We start from the raw sequence: 17032 nt of genomic DNA on the forward strand, positions 1-17032 counted from the left end.
ATGGTATAGGGTTTCCTGCCTGAGCAGGGGGTTGGACTAGAAGACATCCAAGGTCCCTACCAACTCTGTTGTTGTTGTTGTTGTTACATAAGCAAGTGCTTCAGAAAAGGATTCCCAGTGAAACAGGTGAACATCAATTTAATGATTCTGCTTCCACAATTCACGAGCATAGGTTTAAAACAGGTCCCAAAGTAATAGGTTATCATTTTATCAAATTTGAGGAATTATTTAAAATAGTGCTGTTTCAGGATATTTGTACTTAATTTCTTCTTGGAAGTCCAATGATCTCCACTTGGTGATTGTTGAAAGCTAGAGATACAGTTTCCCACGATTTTAAAGTGAGAAACAGAAAACTACAGAGTAAGTCCTAAAAGATCACAGTAAAACACAACAACCCAAACTCCTCCATCTTCACTCACTTGACAGCCCTCAACTTCCCTCTCCCATTTGGCCACCAACAAGTGTCATTCCTCATTTAAAACCCAGCACTTGGGGTGTGTGTGTATTTTTACAATATTTAATGATGATTTTCAATCATCATAGCATCCAGTTTATTCTTTGTGTCCTTTCCTTGGATTAAAGTTTCCAAGTAGAAAGGTCTTTTTCTCTGTAATGTATTGGCCTTATCTGTTTTAATTCACTTGCTTAATGTCTGACTGCTTGCTTAATGTCTGACCTACTTTCTGTGTTGCTGTTACTGAGCCAGACTTCCTGTCTCCAGGCTGATAATTAGGTTTGGGGCGGGAAACTGCTACTTTAAACCTATTGGTCGCCACCTAGAGGCCAACCGTATAAATAGCTGTGCAGCAGCTATTAGCTTGCTTCTGTTCTGTTCTGAGTTAATAAACTTGTTGCTGTTTCAACACATCGTCTCGCTTCATGCCTTCGAACCAGAGATATAACATTCTCTATGAAATCATTTTGGAAAATTCAATGACTTAGTCTTGGTAGACTTGGCAGGCAAGACAAATTAACTGCTATCTTTCTTGGTAGAGCAGACATAGCACTTTCTACCACTGCCATTCTGGGCAAACATTCTGGAATCTCCCCGCCAATTCCATATATTCATGGGTAATCAGTCAATTCTAGTGTCTCATTTAAACCACCTAAGATTGTGCCTGCAAGACTATAGTCTTAGCAACCCGACCTGTTATCCTTAAGTGATCCTTAGATGCATCAGTTTTTCCCATTCCCCAATTGGAAAAGGGGCACTAATCTCATAAAGAGAAATTAGATGTTGGAATTGAGGTTAGTCTTATTAGGAAGATCAAATATCAGGAAGGTCTTAAAGGAAATGATTTCTTTTTAATGATTAGGTAGAGTAGGAAGGACAAACTTTCTTTCCTCCCATATACAGGCTTTATAGGTGAGTTGCCTGCAAGGTCTGAGCATTCTCTAAGATACAGTGTTCATCTCAGAATTAGAATTAACTTTTCTCTCCATGCTTGCCACAGTAATTTTTCATTATTTGCAGCAGTTATGCTCTATAACTATAACTATAATTATATATAGGGTTATACAGAGTTATACAGGGTTAGGTTATAGGGCCCTAGTCATAACATTTTTGTCAACTATTCAATACATAGTCTTTTTAAAATATGTGCTTCTGTTTAATGACACATCATTTAATATATTTATTTTTACAAATAAAAAAGTCCTAAAAAAGATCTTATTTTTGATGGCCATTTTAACCAACAAAGTCATTGAGAGAAGGCAGGCATGACCATGAATAACTGCGAAGGCATTCCAAATATTGATTTTTGGGTTACAAAGAAATTTTAGCATGTAGGCAAATTTGCAAATATAGAACCCACAAATACAGATTGCCTATATTTGGAGGCCTAGATTGATCTGTCCATTTATCTGTCATCTTGAGATATTTCTATATCTCAAAATTGTTGCACATGTGCAATTCTTGCTATGTACATCCAAGAGCCCACTCAGAACCACATCCAGTACCAGCAAGTCGGATCCCTCCAGAAAAATTCAGCTGAGCTTAATGCAAGTGGTCTTACTTTCATGGTTTTCTCCCTGGCATTTTCCTACTCAACTTCTGTGGTTGATTTGTATATTTTCTCCAACCCTTTTAAAAAGACACTGAGATACAAATACACGTTAAAACACCTGCAGAAAGTAATAGGTTGAATCCACACTAAAAGCACACATACATACATACATACATACATACATATATATACACACACACATACATACATATATATATATATATATATATATATATATATATATATATATATATATATATATATATATATATATATACCAATTAAAACATGCCTAAAACTAAAAAGCAAAATTTAAAGTATAGCTATCAAATGCTGACAGAAGTTTTAAAATATTAATTACTGCAGGAAAAAAGCCTTCCTTCCCTTCCCCCCTTCCCCCCCCCACCCCACTTCCAGCTTTTTGCTCTGTTCCACAGCCATCTAAGCCTTAAATATGAATGTGAATGAAACAAAAGAGATTTTCCTTTCCTTCTTTTTGGCTTTGCAATACACTTATCACAGAATGGAGTCCTTGGTGTTCTCAGAGTCTGATTGTTGGCAAGCTTGCAAGCAAACAACCACACTCAGTGAGCACCAGAGACTCCACAATTCAGTTCTGAGCTACACACATTCTCTTCTATTGGATATCATAGAGTCCTGAACTACATTAAGAAACTCCCAAAGCGGTTGAAGTGTCTGATCTATCCAAGCCTTCCAGTAAATCAGGCACTACCAAGTTATATCTTTTTCCAATGAAAATTGTAAAGTCTTCTCCATCTTTTTCTTTTTTCATAACCTGAAGCTTATGAGAGAAAAAACAACAACAAATGGCTGGGTTTCCTTTGTGCACAGATGATCCTATGTAGAAAGTCACACACCTAGGCAAGGCAACATCAGAAAGGAAGGGCAATGAGCTGGCAAGGGTTTTCATGGCATCACAAAATTAGAGTTAATGTAGATTTTAAAGATCAGTATGTGAAGGAGTGCCGTATTGAGAATATGAAATAAGCACAAATCAAGGCTGTGACCAAAGATACTTTTATTGATCTCAGCACAGGAAGCACTTTATAGAACAGAGACAGCAGAGAGAAACTCTATGAAGTTTTATAAATGCAGTATGAAGGAGAAATTAAGATGAAGTCAAAAGACCAAACTGGAGGAGGACATAGTTTTCAATGGTTTTCAAAGGCACAGTTAAAGAAAGACAGGTACAACATGGATAAAAAGGCAGATGGAATTGAAAAAATACAACACACAATTTGAAATTGAATTGTGTACAAATGATGAGCATATAATAGCAAAAATATATAAATTTAAGATTTGAAACAGAAGAAGAGATTAAAGATTGCATGACAAAACAGGCTGTTAATATTGGATATAACAGAGAGAGGAACATTGGGAGACAGTATGGGTAATTGGTATTAAATTCATTTTGTGTCATTTAAGAGTAAATTTTCCATTGAATGACATACCACTGGTATGTGACACCAGGGAAATTATAAAAATATGTATAAAAGTATTTCAAACCAGGCATAATGAAAATGTGAAAAACACGAGAGGACATTTTTTTCACGCATCGTGAACTAGTGAGAAAGCTAAGAAATTTTACATTCAGATTCATACAATGATGAAAAAGACTTGAAGGATGAAGATTGGGCATGGTTTTCTAGAGAGAGTGGATGTCTTGTTCCAGTCTGCAAGCGTGCCCCATTCTTGCCACTGCTTGGAAGGCTCCTTTTCCAAGCTGCACCCTAATATCTGAACAATTGCACTCCTTAGCTTTCCATGCTTCCTAGTCTGAAAAGACTAGCAAAGCTGATCATTCAGGAGTCTAGAAAAATCCTATTTCTAGCTTGCAGACGATTGTGCTCACTAGCTTTCTATGCTCACCTCCTCGCACAGTGATGTTTCCTATGTTGTAGAATCTCTGCTATTTTTTTTTCCAGACTGCATGGTTAGCATCACAAAATGACTTCATTTGTAAGCAGTGCTGTTGGAGAGCAAAACAAAGGTGATAATGCACCAATAAGAAAAATCTGAAAGGAAATCACAGCTATAGAAGTGGTATGTTCAAGCTTGCTTAAAATATAACACTTTCTGCATACAATACAAGCCACATCTTTAGAAAAAAAATATGAGAAACACACTTGGTAAAATTCTTGGAACAAAGGAAGACGTAGGCTTGCACTATCCATTTCACTAAGGCCTAAACATGGTAGGCATAGGGGAGATAATATAAAACTGAACCTATAATGCCTCCTTAAGTAACACCAGCTGCCTGCAATTAGTGCAGGTTCGCATCCCACCAGGCTCAAGGTTGACTCAGCCTTCCATCCTTCCGAGGTATATAAAATGAGGACCCAGATTGTTGGGGGCAATAAGCTGACTTTGTAATAATGCCGCTTGGGGTGTGTGTGAAAGCCCTAACAAGCAGGCATATACATAGAATGAAGGCTACTGCTAAGCTTGTAAGCCGCCCTGAGTCTTCGGAGAAGGGCGGGATATAAATGGAATTAAAATTAAAAAAATAAATAATGATAAGGTTACTACTTCAAGTGAACGGCGGTGTAAGAAGAGGCCCAGTTTCTCTCTCCTTCCGCAAGCTACAATGGTGACCGTGGCTAGGTTACAGAAGGACACTCAGTCAACAGTCCAGAATCTTGGGAATTCCAGACAAGGATTCTGGAAACAGTTGGCTCTTTTAAAATAAGACAACATTATCTCTGCCTGCTGTATTGGGTAGTCAGTGGAGCTCAGCAAAGCAACAACAAAAGCATCCCTCATTTTTCTTTTGCGTTCAAGTTTAGGCTTTCCTCCTCCTTTATAATAGATGGGCGAATTCTCATTCAACACTAGATGATGGATGGGAATGCACGAGCCTAACTGCTCCCACGACAATTTCCACTTTTTCTTTCTTTTTTCCTTTCTTTCTTTCCTTTTTTTGTTGTTATCTTTTTGTGGTTCCAAACAAGAACCTTAAACTTCTGGCAAGACAGAAAGAGCGAGCAGCTAATTTTAAACTCTCACAGAGAGTAAGGTTATTTATTAAGTTGCTTGTTTTATAATCAGCCTTAGTCTCATTATGGAGCTTACACGCTCATCAGAACTTGCACACAGAGACATAGATAGTCAATGATGTAAGGAATAAAGCAAAAACCAAAACTCATTATGGGAAGAAACACTCCAACAACCTTACATACGGCTCTATAACAGGGGCTATTTACACATTGCCAAAAAAATTGAAATATATCACCCAAAATTGGGACAATGAGAGAGAAAATGATGCAGGAAACAGAGGTCAGGGCTTGAGTAAACTTAGCCAGACTGAGGAATAATTTATACAGTTCTCAAATGGCCTCCCAACTATTTCATACCTCCATTTTTATCTGAATCCTAATTTTAACCTTATCACTTAGCCAAGACTCTTACTCTGCCAATATATCCCTGTGCAAAAAAAAAAGTACTTCATCACAAATTTATATGTGCAGTGGAAATATGGCAACTTTTTTTTTGCAGCTCTGTTTCTTCCCTCCCCCCCCCCCCGACAATCAAGAAAGGACGTAGAGGGACAGGATGTGGCTTTACTCAATTGCAAGTATTCTACACTACAGCAGTAACTTGTCAGTTTCTTCCAGAAACTGTCAGCACGATGGTATGTGTTTGGTCACATCGTTGAGAAGTTTTAAGTAAAAGGAATATACACAAAGTAAAATACTGTAGATGTGGTTTTGTATTCCTTGAAACCCAGGGCCAGCCCTCATCCTGGGTTTGGTTGCAGAGTTATTTTCAGAACAAGCCTGCATCTGAACCTGACATATGTGTGCTTATGGGGGTGGGGGTGGGGGAAAGGAACACTTACAAAGATTTGTGTCTGCTGCTTCAAGATGTGAAGTCGAGAGAGACCATACGCCATAAAGCCACCGTGGGCTGCAGCTATCTTGGAGTGAATGCTCAAATCAATGTGATGGGTGTAGCATTTCTGCATCTTGGACCATTCTTGTTTTATGGCCTCCATATAAGCCTCACCTGGGCTTTCTGTAACCCCTTTGGAAAGAAAACCCTGATTTGCTCTTTCAGCAGTGCTCTTCAAGATAACGCACCCAGTGCAATTGCTATCATTTGCCATCCGGAATTCATCAGAACTAGTTGTCAGCAAACAAACACTCCTCAGCTCTCAAATCTGAACTGTAAGCAGAGGGGAAGAAGCTATTTAATCTCTTGCTGCCAAGAGTCCAGACTTCCAGAAGTCCCTAAAGAGGAGTGACTGCTGGAAAGCTGGTTAATAGTCTGCACCTGAAATGCTGTAACTCAGTCCTGGCTGGGAATTCTGGGAATTGAAGTCCACACATCTTAAAAGTTGTCAAGGTTGAAAAACCACGTTCTAGCTATTCTTACACCTGGGACCTTTAACCACTTTAATACCAGATTTTTCTTTTTACACTGCCCTTGATTTCTATCAAAGTCCATCCTCCCTTGTGCCTCCCTTTTTTTGTTGTTCTGACCTAGTTATACTGCTTAAATCTTAACATGTTTCTCTTAGCCAATGGGAAAACATGGTGCCCATTATTACAATGAAACAGCCATTTTGAACAGTAGTCTAGGATAGACAGCAAATGAAGGAGCAATCCTGTTGCTCCACTGCCCAGAGCTATGGCTGTGTAGCACTGAGGGCACATGGTTCTTCATAGTGGCTCACTGCCCATGCTGGTGTTGGGAACTTTCTCTCAGTGATGTTGATAGGGTGACCGGCAAATTGACAATTACTAGCAGGTGGGAAGGGGCATATAGGAGGGACTGGCAGGTCCTTCTACTGCCTCAAGTTGTAGAACCCCTGCAAGGTTGGTGTCCATTCAGGTTTTAGAAGGAGTACGCCTTTCAACAACTTTGTCATTTGCTATGTTGGTATGATTGACAAGGACTTTTCTTGTGACAGTTGGAAGTTGGTGTAGGGGAGGAGGAGGAGCAGGAGGAGGAGGAGGAACCCACATCATCCAAGCAGGATGGCATGTCTCCCCAAGAACGTCCAGAGAGCCCGGGGATTGAGGATGTCATAGTCACAGGGCTGTCCGGGAGCAGCAGCCAACCAGACAGGGAGCTGCCTGCCCTAATGAGAGCTGCAGAGGATTTGCTGCCAACCATCAGCAGCAATGAAAGGCAACAGATCCTGTCCAATGAGGAACAGCTCCCCCACCTGATCTGTGGGTGCAGAGAGCGGAGCGGAGGGAAGCCTAGAGAAGGACAGAGAGGCTGCTTGTGAGGAAGCAGTGCCACCCCTCCCCTCAGGGCACACCTGGGGGTGATTTAGCCAAACCCTGGGGGAAAGTGTGTTTGTCAGGAACAACCATTTGCTTCGTTGTGCACTTTCCTGGTTCTTATGGACTTATGATCGGGTTTTGGCTTTGTGGACTCTGAATCCTTTTTGTATACATATGCATCTGAGAAATCGATTCCCTGATTCAGCTTCTGAAAAATATAGGATAGTTCCAGTAACTGTGGCCCTAAACCCATATGATACTAAATACTTATCTGAGAATTTATAATACTAGCATTTTTGAAGGAAACTGCAAGACAAAACAGTTCCCTGCAGGAAAACTCAAAGGTAGCAGGGAAGATACTTCTTGGAACCTTCTCTAGCACTGCCTATCCATCTTTATCTTTCTCCAATCTTTCAGGGCTGTGGTGGCACCATGGTCAGAATGCAGTATCGTAGGCTAACTCTGCCCACTGCTAGAAGTTCAATCCTGACTGGCTCAAGGTTGACTCAGCCTTCCATCCTTCCGAGGTTAGTAAAATGAGGATCCAGATTGTTGAGGGCAATATGCTGACTTTGTAAACTGCATAGAGAGGGCCATAAAGCACTATGAAGAGGTATATAAGTCCAAGTGGTAATACTATTGCTATTTCTGGAGGAGGAGTTAACCAGGGAAGAATGCAGTGGCAGCAGTTGCAAATATTTCTTCTCAGATCCATTCTCTCTGGGCACTGCGGTGAATCTGGCCGCAGATGTTGCCAAGAGAATGTGCGAGCAACTGTGTCCATTCATTTGTTCTGTTGAACTGGATGACGTAACCCTTCCATCCTCACACTCACTGATCTGAGATCTCCCTCCAGGTATCATAGTAATGGTGATCCTATCCAATTAATCTAATAGCCTCCACCATTGCATCCAGAAAAAAAAGGGGGTTAAGTGAGAGAGGCAGCAATTGCTCCACCACATTTTCATGATTACTCTGCCTTTCTTTTCTCCCGGCAGCCAAAACTGAGCAAGTGATTGCAAAGAGTCTCTATAATTGCTCACCTGCCTACTCCAATTGCTACCTGCTCGCTTCAATTGCTGATATCCTCTCTTTGACCAATGCAGCAGGAAAGATTGGTGGTTTTAGCAAGGGCATCCAGCAGGAAAGAGAGGGGGAGCCAAAGGAAGTGGTGGCTTAAGTAGAGGCCTACCTTGAAAAAAATCATCCATGAACAATGAATCATTTTTTATGTATCTAGCTAGAAAATGTTGGGTAACTCTCTTTAGAGTCTCGGATAATCTTATGTTCCTTAGCATACGTGTACTTCACTTTGGCAATGTTGCCCACTTTATTCCACAGGAATGTGGAATGTGGCCCTGCATGTTTACATGTCTGCACATGCAAACTCAGATCCCAATTTGAGTAAGAGGGTGCTAGGTTTACCCATGATATCTGTTCTCATTTTAACTGCTCATATTCAGGAAATACAATATTTGGTAGCTCCAGCCAAGCTACAAACCGTTTTGGAGTACAGGACACAGAATAATCTGTTTAAGTTAGAGAAAGGCAGTGTATACCTGAAAGAGTGAAAAAAATCCTAACAATACAATTAGTAAATCAAAGAAACCAATGACTGCTAAGCAAGCATGTCAGAGATGTTTAATTTGGACTCCTGTACTTAGCTGGGGGGTGGGGGGGTGGACTTGATGGCCACGTAAGACTCTGCAACTTTACCTCTCTCTCAAATATATGGTGTAGAAAAGGCTATCAGTGGGGTGCTAGCCAATAAAAGCCTTTTTTTTTCATTATAACCTTGTAAACTCTCTAAGGCAGGCGTTCTCAACCTGTGTGCTGTGGCCCCCTATTGGGCTGTGGCCTGATTGCAGCCAACCCACACAAGTGGTGGGCAGCATGCATGTAGCCCAGTTGCCTGAGAGGCCAGCACTTGCACTCACAGCCCCACTTGTCTGAGCGGCAGGCACACATCCCCGCCTCTCACACAAAACTATCCACTCTTCCCCCCCTCCCCGCACCTGGCCACCAACCTGGAAAAGTTGGGGAATGCTGCTTTAAGGAATTACAGGTGATAATAGCAAACATTATCATCGTGTTTTTTAAAAAAAATCAATTTATAAATTTCCTTATTCAATTCCTGCTTCTGCTCCTGACTGAGACCGAAGCATCCCCTCTTTATATATTAATAGGCTATGCCAGTGATGGTGAACCTATGGCACATGTGCCAGAGGTGGCACTTGAAGCCCCAGACCCGCCTCCCCCCATGGCCCCCTCACCAGCAGCCCCCCAGGAGGAGAGTTGTCCCCGGGTAGGGCCCGCATGGAGCAGCGCAGCCAAGCACATGGCAGCCATGCAGCAGGGACAAGATTCCGCCCTCATGCCCCGTCACGCATAGATATGCTGCGGGGTGTGGATAGAGGGTGTGGCCACCATGGTGCTTCTGGGCCACCTGGGAGATCTGCTGTGGTGGCCTGTGGAGGTGGTGGGTGGCCATGTGGGCAGGGCAGGGATGGATCATGGGGTGAGCAGTTTTTGGGCACTTGGTCTCTAAAAGGTTTGCCATCACTGGGCTATGCAATTTACAGGGACACTTTTGCAGTTTTAAAAGCTGTGTTTCCCTCTTTTGTTCCAGTGCACTGTTAGAAATAACATCCGAGTCCGAACCTGTGCATCTTCATATGTGTACCTCCCGGGGTCTTTGACGTTTTGGCTTGTTATTTCATAGCTGTGAGAGTCCAGGTTGATGGCACTCTGGGCCCCGGGAGCAAGGAACTCCTGCCAGATGTCTTCTACTCGGGTCGCTACATCTTGCAGCGTTTGTTTTTTGAGATCCTGGACAGCCAGCCAAAACCTGCATGGAGGCAAGAAAGAAAGAAAATGTATCCCAGGAACATGAGTCAGCTGCACCACCAAGATTCAGGTTAATTTTAGCTCAGTTGTTTTTTTTTACAGCCAATATTCAAATGATATCCAAATAACCATTGCCGGACCCATTGGCATATTGTGATTTCTGAGTGATTCTGAAAGAAAAAAAATAATCACACTTTACAGCCTCTCCATGCATTTATCATGCATTTGAGTCTCTCCATCGCTTGTAGAATCATGCAGTGCAGGGGTCCTCAACCTTGGCAACTTTAAGGCTTGTGGACTTCAACTCATAGAATTCCTCAGCCAGCTCTGAGTGTTGAAGTCCACAAGCCTTAAAGTCGCCAAGGCTGAGGACCCCTGATGTGGAGACACTGCAAAATTAGAAATAGGAAATTGTCTACAAAATATTGTCTACAATACTACTGATATGCTTAGTAAGAACAAACTGAAATATAGTCTCCCCTCCTCCTCCTTCCAGTGAGTATCTTATGTCAAATCCCAGAGTAATCAATGAAGAGAAGGAATTCTTTCAGGCATAAATTACTCGGTCTGGCTCAAACTCAGTCTAATATTTTTTAACATTGCTTATGTTTAAAATTACTTGGATTTAATCCTATGTTATTCTACTTAAGCAAAGGCAGTTTAAAAGAAAAACTCTTCACCAGAGAAATATCATAGTCAGAGGATTCTGATTGATTGATTGATTGATTGTCTGCCATCAAGTTGTCAACTCTGTGACTGTATAGATTTTTGCCCTGATGATCTGTCTCTAAACTGGTATTGAAGATATGTAATGCCAGTCTGCTAGATTTTTGCAGATAACTATCCTACACAATTGTTTTTTGCTGTTTGCTGAATGCATTACTCACAAAAGTTTTACATTAGATATTGTGTTGTTTTTGGTTCCCAAGGAAGTGTTTCAACAGGAGCATGCACAAAGCCATACTGACACCTAGTGGTCATTCACAGCAACTGGTCCTTTTGTGCCATTCATGACAAGTTGCATTTTCTCCTTCTGAACTGGCATAATTTACTTGAATGAATAGGAGATGGGCCCAATATCCTTGGCATGCCAAGCATGAGTACATCCACCTAATCTTTTGTCTCTTTTCCTCTATCTTGCCATTTCTTTGTGGGTCCGCTAGTTATTTATGAGTTCGTGTTATGCCTTTCCTGGCAACTAGATACAAATGTGCTCTATGATAAAAGAGTATATGTATTCACATAGCAAGTCAGTCAAACATCCAGTAAATGCATTTGCTGAAATGGAAAGCTTGTTTGGTTTTAAGTTTGATTACTTTTTTGAGTGGGGGGGAGAAGCAGTGTGAGAGCTCAACATTTTGTGGAGACAGCCTATTTGGTTAGTTTTGTGTAAAAGTCAAAATATGTTCATTCAGTAACCACATTGTGTGTCACACAAACCCAGTCAGAGGCATTACAAGAACATGGTAAATGTGATCAGATCTGAGACTGATCACTTGCACCTAATAATCCTTAAGTGACTATCCATGTATAAACCAGCAATTGAATATGGAAAATCTTGGCAGATTTCTACTTTGTCTGCATCTCATGGGCAATACTTACCCCAAAGTCTTGTCACTTCATTTCATCAGCTGATCCTTTCTTTATCCTCCAATAAAACATTAAAGATTTCTCGCTCCTCCATTTAACTAGGGACCTCATTTGTCGTTAACAGTGAGAAAAAAATATTTCCCAGTCAGCCAGGGATCATGCTTGGCCTGAGCTTTCTTCGCTACAAAAAACATGAAAAATGTCTATATGCTACCACTTCCTGTTCTTAACTATCTCTCAAACTAGCATTAAAACTATTGCTCAAAAGCTCAGATGGGGTTGCTACCATAGCCTTCTAAAAACAGTCCATAGTTTAACTGTCCAGCTCTTCTCCTTCTTCTCCTACATGGCCACAGCAACCAGAAAGCAAGAGCTGGAGAACAGGCTACTCAAGTTAAGAAACAGTACAACGGTGTCAGTGTGGTGGTTAATGGTGATGCTTCTCCTTCTGGAGACCCAGATATTTTATATTGTCTATTTACAAACATTTGAAATCAGTAGGCAACTCATCCCGTAACCAATTTAAATATACTGTTGTAGGAATCCCACCGTCGACTGCAACATAGGAATGTGATTGGCAAACTCTTGCAATTAGTGGGGAGGTTCTGAGATAAACTACATAGGAGCTTTTCTTGGCAGCACACATGAAATACAGAGAACATGGAGATAGCTCGGCATGGTATCAGATAAAGTGTTTAGTGTAGCCTGCCTTAATTGGGTTTCTTCCAGGCAGCCATTCTGTCTGGGAATTCTGGGAGTTGTAGTTAAATAAAACTGAGATTGTCAGGTTGAGGAAAGGACTTTTAGTACACAGAACAAAGCTGTGCTGTTTTTACAATGGCTGAAAATCAGCCTAAGGAAAAAGAATGGTAGCCAGGAGAAAACAGTCACCCACAATGCCATCTTGGGGACATAAAGCAGAGACAACAAAGTCTGCTGGCCCGGAGGATCACAAAAACTGGAATGAAGTGGATCCAGTTCTGCTTCAAAGCCTTGTAAGGAAGATATAAATGCCATTTCAAGTGTTCTGAGGAGAAAACATGATTGTTAAATGACAATATCTGTAGCATTTGTCATTAGTTACTATTTGTGGTTGATTATCATGCTGCCTGTCACCAATGGTGATTTTCACAATAGGCGGTGTGGGGTTACCTATTACATATCTGCCATCTGTTTTAATATATATGAAGCCACTGATTGGCCTCTGTGGCACATTTCCTTTTTATCTACCCAAATGGAATGGCTATGAAAAGCACCGCTTTCTGAGAACACTCCTCAACAGGTCTGGAAGTGTGGAAAAATAAAAGTATTTTTTTGGCCTCTGAAATAGTCCCCGACTAGCACCTTCACAAGAGCATTAAGGAACTTTGTATACTTAGAAGGCTCCTCCTTTTTTCACAGTATCTTAACACTTGTTTAGGGCAGGGGCTATCAAAGAAAGAGAAGAAAAAAAGCAAAGCATTTGTGAAGTCCTCTTCAAATGAGAAGAAGGAGCTGCATTTTCTGCTGTGCTGATCACTTCCTTGTGCGATTTCTCCCCTTTTGAAAGCAATGTGTAAATATTTAGAACATAGGACTTGTTTCCATTTCTGTCCCCCCCGAATGAACAAGTTCACTGAGGATCAAATCCTATGCCTTCCACCTTCACAGAGTGGGCTGGCCTCAAAGTAAACTTGTTTAAAAGTTCCATTGTTTTCCATGTGTGAATTATGGCTATATTTTCTGGAAATACTTATTAGCCATCTTAGTTTTACTGACTTCACAGACTACCAAGCAGTACATACTTATTCCTTATGGGGTTTTTTCAGGGTTTTTTAAAATTAATTTTCTATTATTACATTTGATTAGTGCTTAATAAACATCATGTTGTCTAGGTTAATTTGTTACAAGTTACATTCTTAGTCTCTACCTCTTTTTTCCAACCATTGATAAAATAAATTCCATGTCTGAAAATATTCTGTATTTTCTTATTCCTTATGTTTTGTGTGTATATGTATGTATACACATGCACACACATTCTCTCTCACACACACATAAAGCACACACACACACACACACACACACACACAGAGAGAGAGAGAGAGAGAGAGAGAGAGAGAGAGAGAGAGAGAGAGAGAGAGAGTATACTGAGGCACACAAACTATTAACTTACTATGCTGTCTTTGCAAATAATGGGCAACCTAACAAACTGCACTTTCTCTGACCTGGCTGGGCTATATCTCATAAAATTCCAGTGAAATGTATTTATTTATTACACTTGATTAGAGAAGCTCTGAACAACTGACATAAGGCTCCCAGATGGCCTTTTGCAGCCAAACTAGGCCTTCTTACAGCTCACTGGGAATAAACCATTTCTGCATATGCACTTTCTGATGTCACAACTGAAAATACTGTACTTCTTGGAATGTTTAAGTTGTGGAAATATTAACACAAAGACAAGTACTCTTTTTTAATGCATTATTAAATGTTTGGAGGTAAAAATAATATTTTTGGTATATGAAAAAAAATTGCAAAGAAATGGAGGTGCCATTTGGAGCATGATCAAGCTATCACTGAGAAGGGGAAAATTATGTGTAGAAAGGTATTTTGATTCTAAGCTACTAGCTGCTTTTCTTTGAAACTGCAAATTGCAGTAAGCCTTGTTTTTTTTTTTAATGATGATGTGTCAACCAAACTACAATATGAAACCCAAGCAATTAAGCTTAGCATAACCACTTCATCCTATTTTGGGTTTGTCCCTAACTAGGTGCCCTCCTAGGTGAGCTTCATTCGTATGACCCTCAGCCAACCTAGAGGGCACCACCTCATCTGGAGCTACAGAATAGCCTTAAGGCCAGTCATGCTCAGTATTCAAATGCCAAGGGATTCTGAGGGCCTCGGGATGTTTTTTCATTAGGAATTTGAAAAGCAACATTTTCCCGTCCTGTTTGTGATTGCTGGCAGGTAATTGTGCAATAAGGATAGTTTTTGTTTTGCCTCAAGTCCTTGGGATATCATGTTGCTCACTCAGTATCATGCAGTTTTCACTGCTGATTAGCAGACATAAGTCCCTATGGAGCACGGGCACCCTCTAGTGGAAAAGATCCCAAAGACTTTGGAATGTTTTCCCAACTCCTTGATCCTTCCACCGGCCCGCCAATGTATTTATAACTTGATTACCAAACACACAAATAAGTGTATGTTCCATACTGCCTATTATGTAAGATTTCAGACTGCAGGAGCCTGATTTATTTGTTCTTGGATAAGTCTTCCTTCTTCTCTTGTGTCTTCCCATTCATTTGAAATACATTACCCATCACCCCATGACTGTGGATGATAGGAATTGTATTCCAACACAACTGGAGGACAATCTATTGAGAGAGACCATTCTGCATAATATCCGGTTATGCAGCTTGCTGAAAATTTTATGCATAGACAGAGAGAATAATTTTTCGGGAACTACATATTTTATCAATTATATTTGAATATTCCATATTACTTTCTGAATTTCTTAATTTTTTTGTGGTAAAAAAAAAATTTGTTCTAAACAAAATGGTTGACTATTTTATGCTGTTTGTTCTAAACAAAATGGTTGACTATTTTATGCTGAGTTCTCCATGATGGATTTATTTTACTTTCAACCCATAATCTATATCATTATTAATAATTTCCTTTCTGAAAGCATTGTTACTGCTGCAATTTACAGAAAAAGAAAGCAAAAAATAAATAAATCCTAAAGCAAACAAAAACATAAAAAATAAGAACATATTATGAAACAGATAAAAAGTAACTCTGTTCTCAAATGTAGTATTTTTAAACCTTGTGAACCTGGAATAATATTAATCGTCTTTCTATTCCAGCAAGTGAATGAGCAGAGAATGAGCATATGTATCATTAATTGAAGACTGTAAAACTAGGGTACCATTATCTTTCTAATGTAAAATAACAATCTTGTTGGCATAACATTTGCTGGATAAACACATAATTCCTCATATAGTGTTCACCTGGTGCGCCAGTTGCGGCCCTATCTGGACCGGGATGCCCTGTGTACGGTCACTCATGCGCTCGTGACCTCTCGCCTGGACTACTGCAATGCTCTTTACATGGGGCTTCCCTTGAAGACCACTCGGAGGCTCCAACTGGTACAGAATGCGGCCGCAAGAGTTGTCTTGGGAGTTTCCCGGTACTCCCATGTTACACCTTTGCTCTGCGAGCTACATTGGTTACCAGTTGTCTTCCGGGTGAGGTTCAAGGTTTTGGTTATGATCTTTAAGTCCTTACATGGCATGGGTCCGGGATACCTCGAGGACCACCTGCTGCCGGCATCAACTCCCCTCCGCCCTGTGCGTGCCCACAGAGAGGGCCTCCTCAGGGTGCCTCCGGTCAGGGAATGTCGACTGGTGGCCCCCAGGGGGAGGGCCTTCTCTGTGGGCGCTCCAGCGTTATGGAACCAACTGCCGGTTGAGCTCCGGATGGCATCGGACCTTCGCTCCTTCCGGCGCGGGCTGAAGACCCACTTATTTGAACTAGCTGGTCTGGCCTGATGGGGAACATTAGGGTTTTTTAATGGGTTTTTTTACTGTTTTTATTGTTATTGTATTTTAATTGGGCATTTGTTTAATTTCTTTTTAATTTTTGTATTGTTATTTATATATGCCCTGTTAACCGCCCTGAGTCCTTCGGGAGAAGGGCGGTATACAAATTGAATAAATAATAATAATAATAATAATAATAATAATTATTATTATTATTATTATTATTATTATTATTATTATTATTATTATTATTATTATTATTATTATTATTATTTCCAAAATCTGTAATTTAATTCAAAATCCCATTCACATTCTCAAACTATATTACTTTCCACCAAATCACGTTAACAACTTTATGGATTGTAACTGAAATAACAATCCATATCTTATGCTTAAATGTCCCTTTCATCATTCTACACTTCTAACCAATTAATCATTTCTGAAAATTCCTTGCATCTACTTCGGCTTCAATCTAGAAATTAAGAGGACAAAACAATCCCACTTCTGCTACATTTCTTTGGAGAAAGAATAAACTTGAAGACTACATGGCCCTAGGTACATGGCTCCATTATCTCCTTTTTTTAACAGCACTATTCAGAGGGATATTAAGAAGCTCCAAAAGAGGGGGTGGTGGTGGGATATGCTTGATCTACTGTCTCCCCTAAGCCTCCCTTTCCTCTAATAACTACTATTGAGAATGATGGAATTTCAGCTAGGTCTACATCAATACTTTGGACCAAGATGCGATGATATGTGTGCTGCAGTGGAATGGCACATCTGGGAACTGAAAAGATGGGACAAGAAGAGAAAGAAAAAGCTG

At 40.4% G+C, this 17032-nt stretch overlaps 1 protein-coding gene across 5 annotated transcripts in view; it reads right to left on the reverse strand.

Annotated features, from left to right (window-relative positions):
* Window positions 1–17032, reverse strand: part of RGS6 (regulator of G protein signaling 6) — a gene marked incomplete at its 3' end in the record, with an annotated part of 231505 nt that overhangs the window by 23665 nt on the left and 190808 nt on the right. For all 5 annotated transcript variants that reach the window (XM_081315534.1, XM_081315536.1, XM_081315535.1 and 2 more), the window contains one exon: window positions 9923–10109. In XM_081315534.1, coding sequence (XP_081171660.1) covers window positions 9923–10109 — 187 coding nt within the window. The remainder of the gene's footprint in view (window positions 1–9922; window positions 10110–17032) is intronic.

The sequence above is a fragment of the Vipera berus genome (assembly GCF_964194415.1).
Source record: "Vipera berus genome assembly, chromosome: 1".
Lineage (NCBI taxonomy): Eukaryota > Metazoa > Chordata > Lepidosauria > Squamata > Viperidae > Vipera > Vipera berus.